General features: G+C 46.8%; 1 protein-coding gene across 5 annotated transcripts in view; it reads left to right on the forward strand.

The window, feature by feature from the left end:
- The window catches only part of LOC121846957 (RING finger protein 44-like), a 56,894-nt gene extending 41,598 nt beyond the window's left edge, over positions 1 to 15,296 (forward strand). For all 5 annotated transcript variants that reach the window (XM_042326148.1, XM_042326151.1, XM_042326150.1 and 2 more), the window contains 2 exons: positions 9,060 to 9,159; positions 9,461 to 15,296. In XM_042326148.1, the coding sequence (XP_042182082.1) occupies positions 9,060 to 9,159; positions 9,461 to 9,523 (163 nt within the window). In that variant the 3' untranslated portion in view covers positions 9,524 to 15,296. The remainder of the gene's footprint in view (positions 1 to 9,059; positions 9,160 to 9,460) is intronic.
- The last annotated feature ends 1,954 nt before the right edge of the window (positions 15,297 to 17,250 follow it).

A 17,250-nucleotide genomic window follows, 5' to 3' on the forward strand; every position in this document is an offset into this window, starting at 1 on the left:
AATGTGATAGCCAACGCCGGCACGTGTAATGTCTGTTTTTACTCCGTTTGCTACTTGAGTTGTCTTTCTCCCTTTCCTCCTGCTGCATGCCGTCTCTCACACCCTGCCCTCTCGCCTCACCAAGCCCCGACCCCCTCTCGCCTCACACCAAGCCCCGACCCCCCCTCTCGCCTCACACCAAGCCCCGACCCCCCTCTCGCCTCACACCAAGCCCCGACACCCCCTCTCGCCTCACACCAAGCCCCGACACCCCCCGCCTCACACCAAGCCCCGACCCCCTCTCTCCTCACACCAAGCCCCGCCCCCCCCCCTCTCGCCTCACACCAAGCCCCGACCCCTCTCCCCTCTCGCCTCACACCAAGCCCCGACCCCTCTCTCATCACACCAAGCCCCGACCCCCTCTCGCCTCACACCAAGCCCCGACCCCCTCTCGCCTCACACCAAGCCCCGACCCCCTCTCGCCTCACACCAAGCCCCGACCCCCTCTCGCCTCACCAAGCCCCACCCCCTCCTGCCTCACACCAAGCCCCGACCCCCTCTCGCCTCACACCAAGCCCCGACCCCCTCTCGCCTCACACCAAGCCCCGACCCCCCCCTCACCAAGCCCCGACCCCTCTCCCCACACCAAGCCCCGACCCCCTCCCTCACACCAAGCCCCGCCCCCCTCTCGCCTCACACCAAGCCCCGACCCCCCCCCCTCTCGCCTCACACCAAGCCCCGACCCCTCTCCCATCACACCCCCGACCCCCTCTCGCCTCACACCAAGCCCCGCCCCCCTCTCGCCTCACACCAAGCCCCGACCCCCCTCTCGCCTCACACCAAGCCCCGACCCCCTCTCGCCTCACACCAAGCCCCGACCCCCTCTCGCCTCACACCAAGCCCCGACCCCCTCTCGCCTCACACCAAGCCCCCCCCTCTCGCCTCACACCAAGCCCCGACCCCCTCTCGCCTCACACCAAGCCCCCTCTCGCCTCACACCAAGCCCCGACCCCCCCGCCTCACACCAAGCCCCGACCCCCTCTCGCCTCACACCAAGACCCGCCCCCTCTCGCCTCACACCAAGACCCGCCCCCTCTCGCCTCACACCAAGACCCGCCCCCTCTCGCCTCACACCAAGACCCGCCCCCTCTCGCCTCACACCAAGACCCGCCCCTCTCGCCTCACACCAAGACCCGCCCCCGCCTCACACCAAGACCCGCCCCCTCTCGCCTCACACCAAGACCCGCCCCCTCTCGCCTCACACCAAGACCCGCCCCCTCTCGCCTCACACCAAGACCCGCCCCCCCGCCTCACACCAAGACCCCCTCACATCACACCCCACCCCCTGTCACTCAAGGAGAGCGCAGTTGCTCAACCATGGAGTCAGGAACACTTTCTTGCCGTTCACTCTGCAGTCTGCATAGTCAGATGTTGGTGACAACTAGTGATGCACCGATATCTGATATTTTCTTTGCCAACAAAAAACAATACCGATATTAAACATTTTAGTGGCCTTTGAAATAGTTAACACACACACACACATATGGGCGCAGCTGTCTAAGGCACTGCAAGAGTCGTCACTACAGTCCCTGGTTCGAATCCAGGCTGTATCACATCCGGCCATGATTGGGTGTCCCATAGGGCGGCGCACAATTGGCCCAGCGTTACACACACACACACACACTGACCAAAAAGTTATTTTGTTGGTATTTACATATGTCCCCATTACCAGTAAAACATCAAAACGTATTTCTTTCACGTACTTGCTGTGCTGTTTCGTTGTTCCTTAAGTCCGTTTCATTGTCGTTTCAACCAGGATTTCTATGGAACACAATTTTGGTCTTTGCTGTTCGGGTCTTTGCGTGTTGACCAATCAGGACCTGAATATGACTGCATGTCACATAATAATTTAACTCGTTCATACATTTTCTTTTACGTAGTTATTACACATTGATTACACTGTCACTCGTATTTCATATGTCACAACGATTCATCGATACGTATGCTATGATGCTGTATGCTATGGTAAAGTTGTCTCGCGCACCTTCAGTTCTGGTCATAAAAAAAAGATTGCTAGCTCATGGAGGCAAACAAAGTTCTTCCCCAAAAACATAGCAAAACGACAATCTGTTTCAGTAGCTATAGTTAGCTAGCTTACATCTAAAATAACCTTAATTTATAAGACAGTTCTTATTTTATTAATGGTGGTCAGACCCATCTATGTGAAGCTAGCCACAATAGTGGACCTTGAGGTTAGCCTTCAAAATAAAAGTATGGCATAATTTTACTATTTGTATTCATTTGCATCACTGTCAATGAAGGCAAACCGCAAATTCCACTATTGTGCCTAATCCTTATTGTGTCTCGCTTCACAACCCGGTCGAGCCTCACTAGCCAGACGAAGCTAGCTGGCTGCTTACAACGTTAGCTTTGGGCAACAGGGTTAAGTAGCTGGCTAGCTATTTATTTTCATGACCTGAAGTTCAATTTCAATTTGAACAGGCGAACAACAAGTGGCAACCTAGCTAATACTTAAATCAAATTTTATTGATCACATACAAGGTTAACAGATGTTAATGCGAGTGTAGTGAAATGCTTGTGCTTCTAGTTCCGACAGTACAGTAATATCTAACAAGTAATCTTACAAATTCAAACAGACTACCTTATACACACAAATGTAAAAGGATGAATAAGAATATGTACATATAAATATATGGATGAGCGATGGCCGAACGGCATAGGCAAGAGGCAGTAGATGGTATAGAGTACAGTGTATGTATGTATGTATGTATGTATGTATGTATGTATGTATGTATGTATGTATGTATGTATGTATGTATGTATGTATGTATGTATGTATGTATGTATGTATGTATGTATGTATGTATGTATGTATGTATGTATGTATGTAACAGTAGATACAGTGGGGGGAACAAGTGTTTGATACACTGCCAATTTTGCAGGTTTTCCTACTTACAAAGCTTGTAGAGGTCTGTCATTTTTATCATAGGTACACTTCAACTGTGAGAGACGAAATCTAAAACAAAAATCCAGAAAATCACATTGTATGATTTTTAGGTCATTAATTTGCATTTTATTGCATAACATAAGTATTTGATCACCTACCAACCAGTAAGAATTCCTGAATAGCTGCAGTGTTTGTATTCGGTCATGTTTTCAGTCGCCTTGCAATGATTAAAAGCAGTGGTTCGCCCTTTCAGTTTTGCGCGAATGTTGCCATCAATCCACAGTTTCTGGTTGGGGAAGATTTTAATAGTCACAGTGGGTACAACATCACCGATGTACTTGCTAATAAACTGGGTATACATGGCTGTGACTATAATCGTAGATAGATAATGAGGTCGGCATTTGATTGTAAGGAATTCTAGATCAGGTGAACAAAAGGAGTTGAGTTCCTGTATGTTGTTGTGATTACACCATGAGATGTTAATCATAAGGCATACACCCCTCCACCTTATCAGAGAGATGTTACATACACCCCCGCCCTTCACCTTATCAGAGAGATGTTACATACATACATACATACATACACCCCCACCCTTCTTTTTACCAGAGGGATGTTTCTGTCAGCGCAATATGTGAAGAAACCGGGTGGCTGTACTGACTCTGACAACATATCCCGAGTGAGCCATGTTTCCGTGAAACAGAGAATGTTACAATCTCTGGAAGGCAACTCGTGCCCTATTTTCTGTTGTACACGTCGATCCAGAGCATCCCAAACATGCTCAACGGGTGACATATCTGGAGAGTGTGCAGGCCATGGAAGAGCTGGGACATTTTCAGCTTCCAGGAATTCTGTACCTATCATTGCGACATGGGGCCGTGCATTATCATGCTGAAACATGAGTTAATGGCGGTGGAGGAATGGCACTAAAATAGGCCTCAGCATCTCGTCACGGTATCTCTGTGCATTCAAATTGCCATCGATAAAATGCAGTTGTGTTCGTTGTTCGTAGCTTATGCCTGCCCATACCATAACTCCACTGTCACCATGGGGCACTCTTCACAACGTTGACATCAGCAAACCGCTCGCCCACGCGATGTCATACACGCTGGCGGCCATCTGCCAGGTACAGTTGAAACCGGGATTCGTCTGTGAGAACAGCACACTTCTCCAGCGTGCCACTGGCCATCGAAGGTGAGCATTTGCCCACTGAAGTCTGTTTATGATGCCGAACTGCAGTCAGGTCATGACCCTGGTGAAGACGACGAGCATGGAGATGAGCTTCCCTGATACAGTTTTTGCAGAAATTCTTTGGTTGTGAAAACCCACAGTTTCATCAGCTGTCCGGGTGGCTGGTCTCAGACAATCCTGCAGGTGAAGAAGCCGGATGTGGAGGTCCTGGGCTGGCATGGTTACACGTGGTCTGTGGTTGTGAGGCCGGTTGGACATGCTGCCAAATTCTCTAAAACGACGTTGGATGCGGCTTATGGTAGAGAAATTAACATTAAATGATCTGGCAACAGCTATGGTGGACATTCATGTAGTCAGCATGCCAATTTCACACTCATCAACACTTTAGACATTTTAGAGTTGGCTTTTATTGTTCCCAGCACAAGGTGCACCTGTGTAATGATCATGCTGTTTAAACAGCTTATTGATATGCCATACCTGTCAGGTAGATGGATTATCTTGGCAAAGGAGAAATGCTCACTAAAATGGATGGAAGCAAATGTAGGCACAAAATTTCAGAGAAATTAGCGTTTTGTGCGTGTGGAACATTTCTGGGATCTTTTATTTCAACTCAAGGAAACCTGGGACCAACACGACATTGTTGTATTTTATTCAGTATACTAAGAGTCTGTAGGGACGATAAACAGTCAGCCTGCTGCACAGACTCAATGGACTCTTGATTTAAAAAGTTTAGTTAATTGTGTCAAACTCTCTCCATGGTTAAAGTAGGAAAGAAAAGAGAAAAATAAGTACATTTACCATCATAGACTACATGACCAGAAGTATATGGACACCTGGTTGTTGAACATCTTTATCCCACAATCATGGGCATTACTATGAAGGGTTTCCACTAGATGTAGGAATATTGCTGCTATAACAGCCTCCATAGACGTTGGAACATTGCTGCTATAACAGCCTCCACTCTTCTGGGAAGGCTTTCCACAATGGAACATTGCTGGCTGGGAAGGGTTTACTCGGAACATGAAGCCTCCCCTCTTCTGGGAAGGTTTCCACTAGATGTAGGAATATTGCTGCGGGGACTTGCTTCCATTCAGCCATTAGTGAGGTCGGATCACAGTCAGCGTTCCAATTCATCCCAAAGGTGTTTGACGGGAATCTGTTAAGGCCAGTCAAGTTTTTCCACACCAATTTCGACAAACCATTTCTGTATGGATCTCGCTTTGTGCACGGGGACATACTGAAACAGGAAAATGTTGCCACAAAGTTGGAAGCACAGAATCGTCTAGAATGTCATGTAAGATTCCCCTTCACTGGAACCTAGGGGCCTGAATCATGAAAAACAGCCCTAGACCATTACTCCTCCACCAAACTTTACAGTTGGCACTATGGCAGGTAGTGTTCTCCTGGCATCCGTCGGATTGCCAGATGGTGAAGCTCTGACAAAGCTCCAGTTCCTCTGTGGAGATGGAACTTTCCAGAAGGACAACCACCTCTGCAGCACTCCACCAATAAGGCCTTTATGGTAGAGGGGCCACTCCTCAGTAAAAGGCCCATGACAGCCCACTTGGAGTTTTCCAAAAGGCACCTAAAGGACTCTCAGACCATGAGAAACACGATTCTCTGGTCTGATGACACCAAGATTGAACTCTTTGGCCTGAACGCCAAGCGTCACATCAGGAAGACATCCGGCACCATCCCTACTGTGAAGCATGGCGATGGCAGCATCATGCGGTGGGGATGTTTTTCAGCGGCAGGGACTGGGAGACTAGTCAGGATCGAGGGAAAGATGAACGGAGCAAAGTACAGAGAGATCCTTGATGAAAACCTGCTCCAGAGCACTCAAGACCTCAGCCAAGACAACGCAGGAGTGGCTTCGGGACAAGTCTCTGAATGTCCTTGAGTGGCCCAGCCAGAGCCCGGACTTCAACCCGATCAAACATCTCAGAGGATACCTGAAAATAGCTGCGCAGCGACACTCCCCATCCAACGTGACAGAGCTTGAGAGGATCTGCAGAGAATAATGGGAGAAACTCTCCAAATACAGGTGTAAATTGTAATTATTTCACCTCTATGGCCCATTTATTGCCTGACCTCCCTACTCTTCTACACACACTGTACATAATGTTTCTATTGTTATTGACTGTTTGTTTGTGTGTAACTCTGTTTGTTGCACTGCGTTGCTTTATCTTGGCCAGGTTGCAGTTGTAAATGAGAACTTGTTCTCAACTAGCCTACCTGGTTAAATAAAGGTGAAATAAAATAATTAATAAGAGGATCTGCAAAGAAGAATGTGACAAACTCCCCAAATACAGATGTGCCAAGCTTGTAGCATCATACCCAAGAAGACTCGAGGCTGTAATCACTGCCAAAGGTGCTTCAACAAAGTACTGAGTAAAGGGTCTGAATACTTATGTAAATATGATATTTTTTTTTTATACAATTTGCTAAAATGTCTTAACCTGCTTTTGTTTTCTTCTTTGTGTCATTATGAGTTATTGTGTGTAAATTTGTATGGGGGGGGGGGCAATTTAATCCATTTTAGAATTAGAATTTCCATTTTGAATTAATGTAACAAAATATGGAAAAAGTCTTGGCCTGAATACTTCCTGAAGGCATATTGTACTGTACATATTCTCATCTATAGTATTATACCCAAGTTCGTTGTGGTTTGTGTTTTAGAAGAGTGCAAATGGCGGATGTAGCTGCATTTCCATACAATTATTGAGGTGAATGATTAATCTCTGATCTATTGATTACAGTAGAACAAATTTTCAATTTCAGTCTGTAGTGACCACTTGGTAAATGTTGACGCTTGACCATTTAAGGTACTTATTTAGCAAAATACAAGTAATAAACTCAGCAAAAAAAAACGTCCCTTTTTTAGGACCCTGTCTTTCAAAGATAATTCGTAAAAATAGATAGGAATGTCAGTGTTCTGCCACAGCTAGCGAAGAGCCCGGATCTCAATCACATTGAGCACGTCTGGGACCTGTTGGATCGGAGGGTGAGGACTAGGGCCGTTCCCCCCCAGAAATGTCAGGGAACTTGCAGGTGCCTTGGTGGAAGAGTGAGGTAACATCTCACAGCAAGAACTGGCAAATCTGGTGCAGTCCATGAGGAGGAGATGCACTGCAGTGCTTAATGCAGCTGGTGGCCACACCAGATACTGACTGTTACTTTTGATTTTGACCCCCCCTTTGTTCAGGGACACATTATTCCATTTCTGTTAGTCACAGGTCTGTGGAACTTGTTCAGTTTATGTCTGTTGTTGAATCTTGTTATGTTCATACAAATATTTACACATGTTAAGTTTGCTGAAATAAATGCAGTTGACAGTGAGAGGACATTTATTTTTTTGCTGAGTTTGTTTGTGTGCGTGGTGTGTGTATAGGGACTCATTTTTATGTATTGGCCTTCAAAATATCGTGACTTATTTTAGCATGATTTATTGATTTTGATATTAGTGAAAATGAGTTTGTCCTGGCTAGTCAGAGCAAACGTAGCTAGCCAGTACAGCCTGATACCAGTGAGTTTGTCCTGGCTAGTCAGAGCAAACGTAGCTGGCCAGTACAGCCTGCGTAGTGCTGGTGGTGTAGGCCTAGTTAAGCATGTTAGTGCAACGGTATCTTCTAAATCAGAGGGGAGTAGGTGAAGCATGAATGTTAGCTAGCTACATGAAGTAAGAAAACATGTAATGTAACATCTAATATTGGGTCCCCTGGAAACACTGACCAACACTTTGGTTCCCACCCTGTTAATAATTCCTCTCTGGCTTAATCATTCGTTGTCATGTCAAACAACAACAACGCATTCAAGATGCTGCCCACTATATTCCAACTATAGAATTAGAATCAGCATATTTCCATGATTCCACCAGTTAACTAGGCCTAGAGATTTTGCCATCATGCACAGTGTGGAAATGAAAATGATAAAAGTGCAGGAAATGTAGACATTTATGAAAATGCTCAAGTTGTATTGAACAGTAGGAAACATTCAAATCCCATTATTTTTTTAAATCACTATAATATATGTTGCCACGTTAGTGTCATGAAATACACAAATAACATAAAATACGACAAAATATGAAAAATATGGTGATCATATCGCCCGGCCCTACCTACCATCCACCCAGCCATCCATCCACCCATCCATCCAATCCATCCATCATTCCACCCATCCCATCCATCCACCCCATCCATCCACACATCCACCCCATCCATCCATCATCCCATCCACCCACCCACCCAGCCCATCATCCCATCCACCCATCCCATCCACCCCATCCACCCATCCCATCCACCCACCCCATCCATCCAATCACCCACCCCATCCATCCAATCACCCACCCATCCCATCCACCCACCCATCCATCCACCCATCCATCCATCCCATCCACCCATCCAATCCATCCCATCCATCCATCCATCCATCCCATCCCATCCATCCACCCATCCATCCCATCCCCATCCCATCCACCCACCCACCCACCCATCCATCCATCCATCCACCCATCCATCCCATCCATCCATCCAATCCATCCATCCATCCAACCACCCATCCCATCCCATCCATCCATCCATCCCATCCATCCATCCATCCATCCAACCAACCACCCACCCACCCATCCATCCATCCCCATCCATCCATCCACCCATCCATCCATCCATCCATCCATCCAATCCATCCACCCATCCATCCATCCATCCATCCCATCCACCCACCCACCCACCCATCCACCCATCCACCCACCCATCCATCCACCCATCCCATCCATCCACCCACCCATCCACCCATCCATCCATCCATCCATCCATCCACCCATCCATCCATCCATCCATCCATTGTAACAGTAACTGTCTTGTCCTTTCTAAACATGCAGTATTCCAGAACCTGATGATGCTCTGTGTGATACTCTCTCTTCCAGGTGTGTTGTGTGCTTTAGTGACTTCGAGTGTCGGCAGCTGCTGAGGGTATTACCCTGCAACCACGAGTTCCACGCCAAGTGTGTCGACAAATGGTTAAAGGTAAGGCCATCGTTAACTCTACGGTCTCAAATGGTTAAAGGTAAGGCCATCGTTAACTCTACGGTGACGTCTCAAATGGTTAAAGGTAAGGCCATCGTTAACTCTACGGTCACAAATGGTTAAAGGTAAGGGCATCGTTAACTCTACGGTCTCAAATGGCACCCTATTCCCTGTATAGTGCACTACGTTTGACCAGGGTGGCACCCTATTCCCTATATATAGTGTGTGTGTGTGTGTGTAGGGCTCCGGTCAAAAGCAGTGTACTAACACCTCCTTTTTGTTCCCTTTATCTTCCTTCCAGACTAATCGCACTTGTCCAATTTGCCGGGCGGACGCATCAGAGGTGCACCGCGAGGTGGAGTGACTGATACCCAGGCTTTGAGATCTTTGATTGGAAAGCAGCACAAAACTAAACCCACCGGAGCCTGTCTGTCTTAGCGCCTGCCTCGGCCTCAACCTGCCCGGGGCCTTCTGCCACCTACCCTGCCTGCTTCCTGCGGCCTCCTGCCTGCTTCCTGCGGCCTCCTGCCAACACTCCTGCGGCCTCCTGCCTGCTTCCTGCGGCCCCCACCACTACCTACCCTGCCTGCTTCCTGCGGCCTCCTGCCTGCTTCCTGCGGCCCCCACCACTACCTACCCCTGCCTGCTTCCTGCGGCCTCCTGCCTGCGTCCCCCCACCACTACCTACCCTGCCTGCGGCCTCCTGCCTGCTTCCTGCGGCCCCCCCACCACTACCTACCCTGCCTGCTTCCTGCGGCCTCCTGCCTGCTTTCTGCGGCCTCCTGCCAGCTTCCTGCGGCCCCCACCACCACCTACCCTGCCTGCGGCCTCCTGCCACCACTCCTGCCTGCGTCCCCCCACCACCACCACCACCAACCCTGCCTGCGTCCCCCACCACCACCTACCCTGCCTGCGTCCCCCCCCTACCACCACTCCTGCCCCACTTCAACAACAATAAGCAATCTAAGATTGTATGTTTGGAGCTCCTTCCCCCCGGTCGTTCCTCTGCTGTGTCTGATGAAAAGCTCCTGCCTACCATAGCCTCATAGCCACAGAGTTGTCCAGTCAGTCTGCCTGCCTGGGATAGCCATTGAACCACCACCGCGATCTGCTCCTCTGCCTGCCCCAGTGTTGCAGATTCCAAAGATGTGACCTACTATATGTTGTTATCGTCGTCGGGCTTTTACATTTACAAGGTTTTTCCTTTTTCGTTACCTTGTGGTTTTTGGTTAGTTCTTTGTGACAGATGGGCGTTGGAGCTGCCTGCATGGGAGATGGTGATGACAAGAGGTGTGGGGTGAGGGCCTGGTGGAGCGGAGAGGAGTCACACATCGTTCGATCAGCAGACCAGTAATGGGAATGCCTCAACACGGTTAAAACTGTAGACCATTCCACTGGTTGACTGACTGTCATAGTACTGTAGGAGACTAGACCATTCCACTGGCTGACTGACTGTCATAGTACTGTAGGAGACGAGACCATTCTACTGGCTGACTGACCGTCATAGTACTGTAGGAGACGAGACCATTCCACTGGTTGACTGACTGTCATAGTACTGTAGGAGACGAGACCATTCCACTGGTTGACTGACTGTCATAGTACTGTAGGAGACGAGACCATTCTACTGGCTGACTGACCGTCATAGTACTGTAGGAGACTAGACCATTCTACTGGCTGACTGACTGTCATAGTACTGTAGGAGACGAGACCATTCTACTGGCTGACTGACTGTCATAGTACTGTAGGAGACGAGACCATTCCACTGGTTGACTGACTGTCATAGTACTGTAGGAGACTAGACCATTCTACTGGCTGACTGACCGTCATAGTACTGTAGGAGACAAGACCATTCCACTGGCTGACTGACCGTCATAGTACTGTAGGAGACAAGACCGTTCCACTGGCTGACTGACCGTCATAGTACTGTAGGAGACAAGACCGTTCCACTGGCTGACTGACCGTCATAGTACTGTAGGAGACAAGACCGTTCCACTGGCTGACTGACCGTTATAGTACTGCAGGAGACGAGACCATTCCACTGGCTGACTGACCGTCACAGTACTGTAGGAGACAAGACCATTCCACTGGCTGACTGACCGTCATAGTACTGTAGGAGACAAGACCGTTCCACTGGCTGACTGACCGTTATAGTACTGCAGGAGACGAGACCATTCCACTGGCTGACTGACCGTCACAGTACTGTAGGAGACAAGACCATTCCACTGGCTGACTGACCGTCATAGTACTGTAGGAGACAAGACCGTTCCACTGGCTGACTGACCGTCATAGTACTGTAGGAGACAAGACCGTTCCACTGGCTGACTTACCGTCATAGTACTGCAGGAGACGAGACCATTCCACTGGCTTGGAGGAGACAAGACCATTCCACTGGCTGACTGACCGTTATAGTACTGTAGGAGACGAGACCATTCCACTGGCTTGGAGGAGACGCCTGGCTGACTGACCGTTATAGTACTGTAGGAGACGAGACCATTCCACTGGCTTGGAGGAGACGCCTGGCTGACTGACCGTCATAGATGCATGTTTGTGTAGGTGACTGATGGGCAAAGTGACCTGTTAATAATATATGTTCTGCAATAATGTATTGATGATTTCAATAGTTTGTTCCCTTTTGTTTGTGTTCTTTATCAATCTGCTAATGCTATTGTGAAAGTGTGACTTGCTGTGGTTAAAATTAGCCTCATCTGGCACTGAGAATGATTGTCTACCACTGACTTGTTGGGGATATATCCATTCCCCCCCCACTGTGATACTCAACTGACTGGACGGAGGGAGGAGGAGTTTATGCTGTGGATTTTCCCTTTTAGTTCTGGTGAAGGTCCTCAGATCGGCCCCCCAGAGAGAGGAGAGGAGGGGACACTGCCTGTCTGTGAAGTCATATGCCCTTTCTGCAAATTAACCACATCCATCCTCCTCTCCGGCCTTGGCCCTGTGCGAGTTGCCCGGCTGGATCTCAGGCAGCGCTGAGGGGTTTGCATAGACTGTTGATTCAGACTAGCAATATTTTAATCCAACGTCGCCATTTTAAAAGGAAAACAACAACAAGCAAACATAAACAAGGAATTCTGGCTCACCCAAGAGAGGGGGACCCCGGGAGAGGGGGCTTCACTACCCCAGTATCACCCACGCTGACTGACTGCTGCTGGGGAGCTTGATGCATTAAACAGTATGAGTGATGGGTTTTAATGTGGACATTTCTTCCTTCCTGTTTTTGGAAGATCCAGGCATTTGTTTGTGAGCCAAATATTCAATATAATATATATATAAATATATATACTCTTTCAAGATTTCAGATCTGCCTTCAATACCTTGACAAGCACAAACTCTATTTACTTTATTAATCTTAAAAAAAAAAAAAAAAATTCCTTTGTCATTTCCACTTGTTTTTAAGAGTATAATTTTTAAATAGTATTATTTATTGGTTTTTAGCTATCTTAGAGACAACGTGTTAAAGGACAAGGTCAGAGCACTAACGTGGGAGTGTGTGGTTAAATGGTGTGTGTTCTAATCTCAAGGCAACTTAACTTGGGTCAGGTCTTGTTGTTAGGCCGTGCTAACTAATGGTGTTGTAAAAGATTCATGTTGTATGCTGCATAGCGTCAGTGTGAAAGCTTCTCGATAATCGTCTTGTTTTGAAGACAAAATAATGTTATAACTCCCTGTTGTAAAACATCTCTAGTGACCTGACAAGACAGACGCTCTGGCTTTGTCCCAGCTGAGCTGACTGCACTATTTACAGTGATGATCAGGACAGGAAGGGGTTGGAGACAAAGATGGAGGGAGGAGTGGTGTTTGGTAGAGTGATACACTGTTAAAACATCCCAAATGGTACCCTAAGTAGTGCACTACTTTTGACCAGGGCCCATAGGGGCTAGTGCACTATATTGGGTCTCTGTGCTCATCTTTGACTTCCAAAACAGAATGTTGTTGAGGTGTTAAAAAAAAAAAAAAAAAACAGTTAGTCCGGGTGTCTTTTGTAAGTGTTGTGTGTGAATAGGGGGACTCCTTTCTATTCCCAACTACCCCAATAAGCACTGCGAGGCGGATGTACCTTTTCGGATGGACATTTTGCTGTCTTGTGTAAAAGGACCTTGCCATGTTTTCTATAGCGAATGTGAGTCTCTTTGTGACATGTGTTACCTACCACCTTTTAAAAGAAGAGAAGAGAAAAAAAAAGCCATCTTGATGAGTTTAAAGTAAAAACCCACAGCTTTGAGAGTTAATCTGTGTACATATCTGTCCACTAGCATATAAATATTGTGAGTTTGAAACAAACAAAAAAAAAACAATCACTCAGGGCCTCTCAGTATATAAGGAAAACAGTCTGTTCTAATTTGACAGATGCCATGAAAAGGTTGGTGGTGGATATGAATTTTCTTGGTTGTTTTCCTCAGGCCTCGCATATTTTTAATGTAATCAATTATAATAATAATAATGTTGTTTTTTTTTGCCAGAGTAGTGGATATTACATCATATAAATGACAAATTTAGTTTGTGTTCTTGAACAACCACACGACATGCATATTTACATAACGGTTGTGATCCCATTTTAAAACGTGCCATTGATGCACACTATCCTACCTAAAACTACAAAGGTGTTTGCATGATTTTAAAAAAAATACAAATAATACTAAAAAATAAAAACCAATTGTGTATTTCCAGTGAAAGATATCTAGCCATGGGGGACGGCGGACTATTTAACGGTGCACAACATGCATGTCCTACCAAGTCCCAACTGGTTTTTAGCTCTAGTCGGCTTCGGGTTCGTTCTTCAGATGGCGTTCCGTCACTGCTCAGCTGATAACTGCCATGCGTTGTACTGCACACGTTTGTAACCCAACTGAATGACTACAAGATTTTATTGCGCTTTATAAAATACATTTTAAAAAGTTGCCTGGACTTGGAACTGGGGAGAAATCCAGGATTTTAAAAGTTATAATATGTATGTATTATAATATGTATGCTATGTTGTTATTGCCTCAGATAATAAAACATGTCTAGAAACTAGTTGAAAGCCATAGTGAACAACCAATAGATCTGCTTTAGGTATGATGCTGTTTTGACATGACGATCTGATCGGATGGATTCTTAAAGCAATGTTGCTAATATGCCAATAGCCTTTAAAATAGTGACGTTACATTTTAAAGAAGACTTTGTTAGTCAAACTAATAACCTAACTCTCAATGTAGATTTGACATCCGAGACACCAGCGGGAGAGAACTAGCTCGTAATTATGTCTGGAACGGAATCGATCACATGGTTACGTTGTCTGATTCCGCTCCAGCCATTACAACAAGCCCGTCCTCCCTAATTAAGGTGCCACCAACCTCCTGTGCTAGATACCTTTTATTCACTTATTGAAACAGTAGCACCATGGTGGGGGGTGTGTGGTGGGGGGCAGGTTTAAATGACTATATTGTGTTTTCATTTTTTTTCTTCCGTCCCAAATACCAGAAAACCTCATGTCAAGTAACTTCAAAACATACAATTTTAAATAGAATCTTGTAGTCTTTCTGTGATCCAATTGATGAATCATCTCACAGTGCGTGTGGTGCAAAAAAAAAAAAAAGGAAATATAAAAATGTTTTGAATAAAATGCTGTTCCAATAATAAAAACAGCTAAAATAATTTATTTAGGATTTGATTTATTTTATTTGCGTCGTAGATTCACTGTTTTCCAATGATGTGTTGCTGGTGGTGGGAATAGTGGTCTGTTTATTGATTCCTCCAGCTTCTAGGGGGGCTCCCACCCAACAGGCCAGGGGCATTTGAAATAGATGTTCGCTTTGGTACTTGCACATTTTACAGTTACCTCATGTTTGGATTTAAAAAAATAAATAAAATGCTTATATATATATATATAAATATATAGGGAAAATGTTCTGAATGCTATAATTTTTTCATTCCATTGGAATCATTGTTTGTAGGACTTAACTAGTTATAGTCTATATATACACACACACACCTGTATACTGATTGACATTTTTCAGATTTGTACTTTTTTAAAATGAAAAAGTTGCTAGTTCTGCTTTACCGAGTCGTGCGATCATATTTTTTTTTTAATAGTTGTGGCTGATTTTTGAGAGTAGTTCACTAATAAATGTATACCAATATTACAACTGTGTCCTTGCCTGTTTTCACCGTTCTGGGAAGGCTTTCCACTAGATGTTGGAACATTGCTGTGGGGACTTTCTTCCATTCAGCCACAAGCATTAGTGATGTTGGGCGATTAGGCCTGGCTCTCAGTCGGCGTTCCAATTCATCCCAAAGGTGTTCAGGCCAGTCAAGTTATTCCACACACCGATCTCGACTAACCATTTCTGTATGGACCTTGCTTTGTGCACGGGGGCATTGTCATGCTGAAACAGGAAAGGGCCTTCCCCAAACTGTTGCCACAAAGTTGGAAGCACAGAATTGTCTAGAATGTCATTTTATTCTATAGCATTAAGACTTCCCTTCACTGGAACTAAGGGGCCCGAACCATGAAAAACAGCCCCAGACCATTATTCCTCCACCACCAAACTTTACAGTTGTCACTTTGCATTGGGGCAGGTAGAGTTCTGGCATCCGCCAAACCCAGATTCGTCCGTTGGACTGCAGGATGGTGAAGCGTGGAGATTGCGTGACTGTGTGTGTTTGATTTTATACACCTGTCAGTCAACAACAGGTGTGGTTGAAATAGCTGAATTTGAAAGGACATACCACATACTTTTGGCCACGTGTATTTATGCATTTATTTGGGACGGCAGGGTAGCCTAGTGGTTAGAGTGTAGAGGAGGCAGGTAGCCTAGTGGTTAGAGTGTACAGGTGGCAGGTAGCCTAGTGGTTAGAGTGTAGAGGAGGCAGGTAGCCTAGTGGTTAGAGTGTACAGGTGGCAGGTAGCCTAGTGGTTAGAGTGTAAAGGAGGCAGGTAGCCTAGTGGTTAGAGTGTAGAGGAGGCAGGTAGCCTAGTGGTTAGAGTGTAGAGGAGGCAGGTAGCCTAGTGGTTAGAGTGTAGAGGGGGCAGGTAGAGTGGAGGCAGGTAGCCTAGTGGTTAGAGTGGTTAGAGTGGTTGTAGAGGAGGCAGGTAGCCTAGTGGTTAGAGTGTAGAGGAGGCAGGTAGCCTAGTGGTTAGAGGGTAGAGGAGGCAGGTAGCCTAGTGGTTAGAGTGTAGAGGAGGCAGGTAGCCTAGTGGTTAGAGTGTAGAGGAGGCAGGTAGCCTAGTGGTTAGAGTAGTAGAGGTGGCAGGTAGCCTAGTGGTTAGAGTGTAGAGGAGGCAGGTAGCCTAGTGGTTAGAGTGTGGAGGCAGGTAGCCAGGTGGCCTAGTGGTTAGAGTGTAGAGGAGGCAGGTAGACTAGTGGTTAGAGTGTAGAGGAGGCAGGTAGCCTAGTGGTGGTTAGCCTAGTGGTTAGAGGAGGCAGGTAGCCTAGTGGTGGTTAGAGGTAGCCTAGAGGAGGCAGGTAGCCTAGTGGTTGGTTAGAGTGGTTAGAGTGGAGGCAGGTAGCCTAGTGGTGGTTAGAGTGGTTAGAGGAGGCAGGTAGCCTAGTGGTGGTAGAGGAGGCAGGTAGAGTGGTTAGAGGAGGCAGGTAGCCTAGTGGTTGGTTAGAGTGGTTAGAGTGTAGAGGAGGCAGGTAGCCTAGTGGTTAGAGTGTAGAGGAGGCAGGTAGCCTAGTGGTTGGTGTAGAGGCGGCAGAGTGGTTAGAGGAGGCAGGTAGCCTAGTGGTTAGAGTGTACAGGTGGCAGGTAGCCTAGTGGTTAGAGTGTAGAGAGGTGGCAGGTAGCCTAGTGGTTAGAGTGTAGAGGTGGCAGGTAGCCTAGTGGTTAGAGTGTAGAGGAGGCAGGTAGCCTAGTGGTTAGTGTAGAGGAGGCAGGTAGCCTAGTGGTTAGAGTGTAGAGGAGGCAGGTAGCCTAGTGGTTAGAGTGTAAAGGAGGCAGGTAGCCTAGTGGTTAGAGTGTAAAGGAGGCAGGTAGCCTAGTGGTTAGAGTGTAGAGGAGGCAGGTAGTCTAGTGGTTAGAGTGTTGGACTAGTAACCGGAAGGTAGCAAGTTCGAACACCTGAGCTGACAAGGTACAAATCTGTCGTTCTGCCCC

Source organism: Oncorhynchus tshawytscha, linkage group LG08 (genome assembly GCF_018296145.1).
Source record: "Oncorhynchus tshawytscha isolate Ot180627B linkage group LG08, Otsh_v2.0, whole genome shotgun sequence".
NCBI lineage: Eukaryota > Metazoa > Chordata > Actinopteri > Salmoniformes > Salmonidae > Oncorhynchus > Oncorhynchus tshawytscha.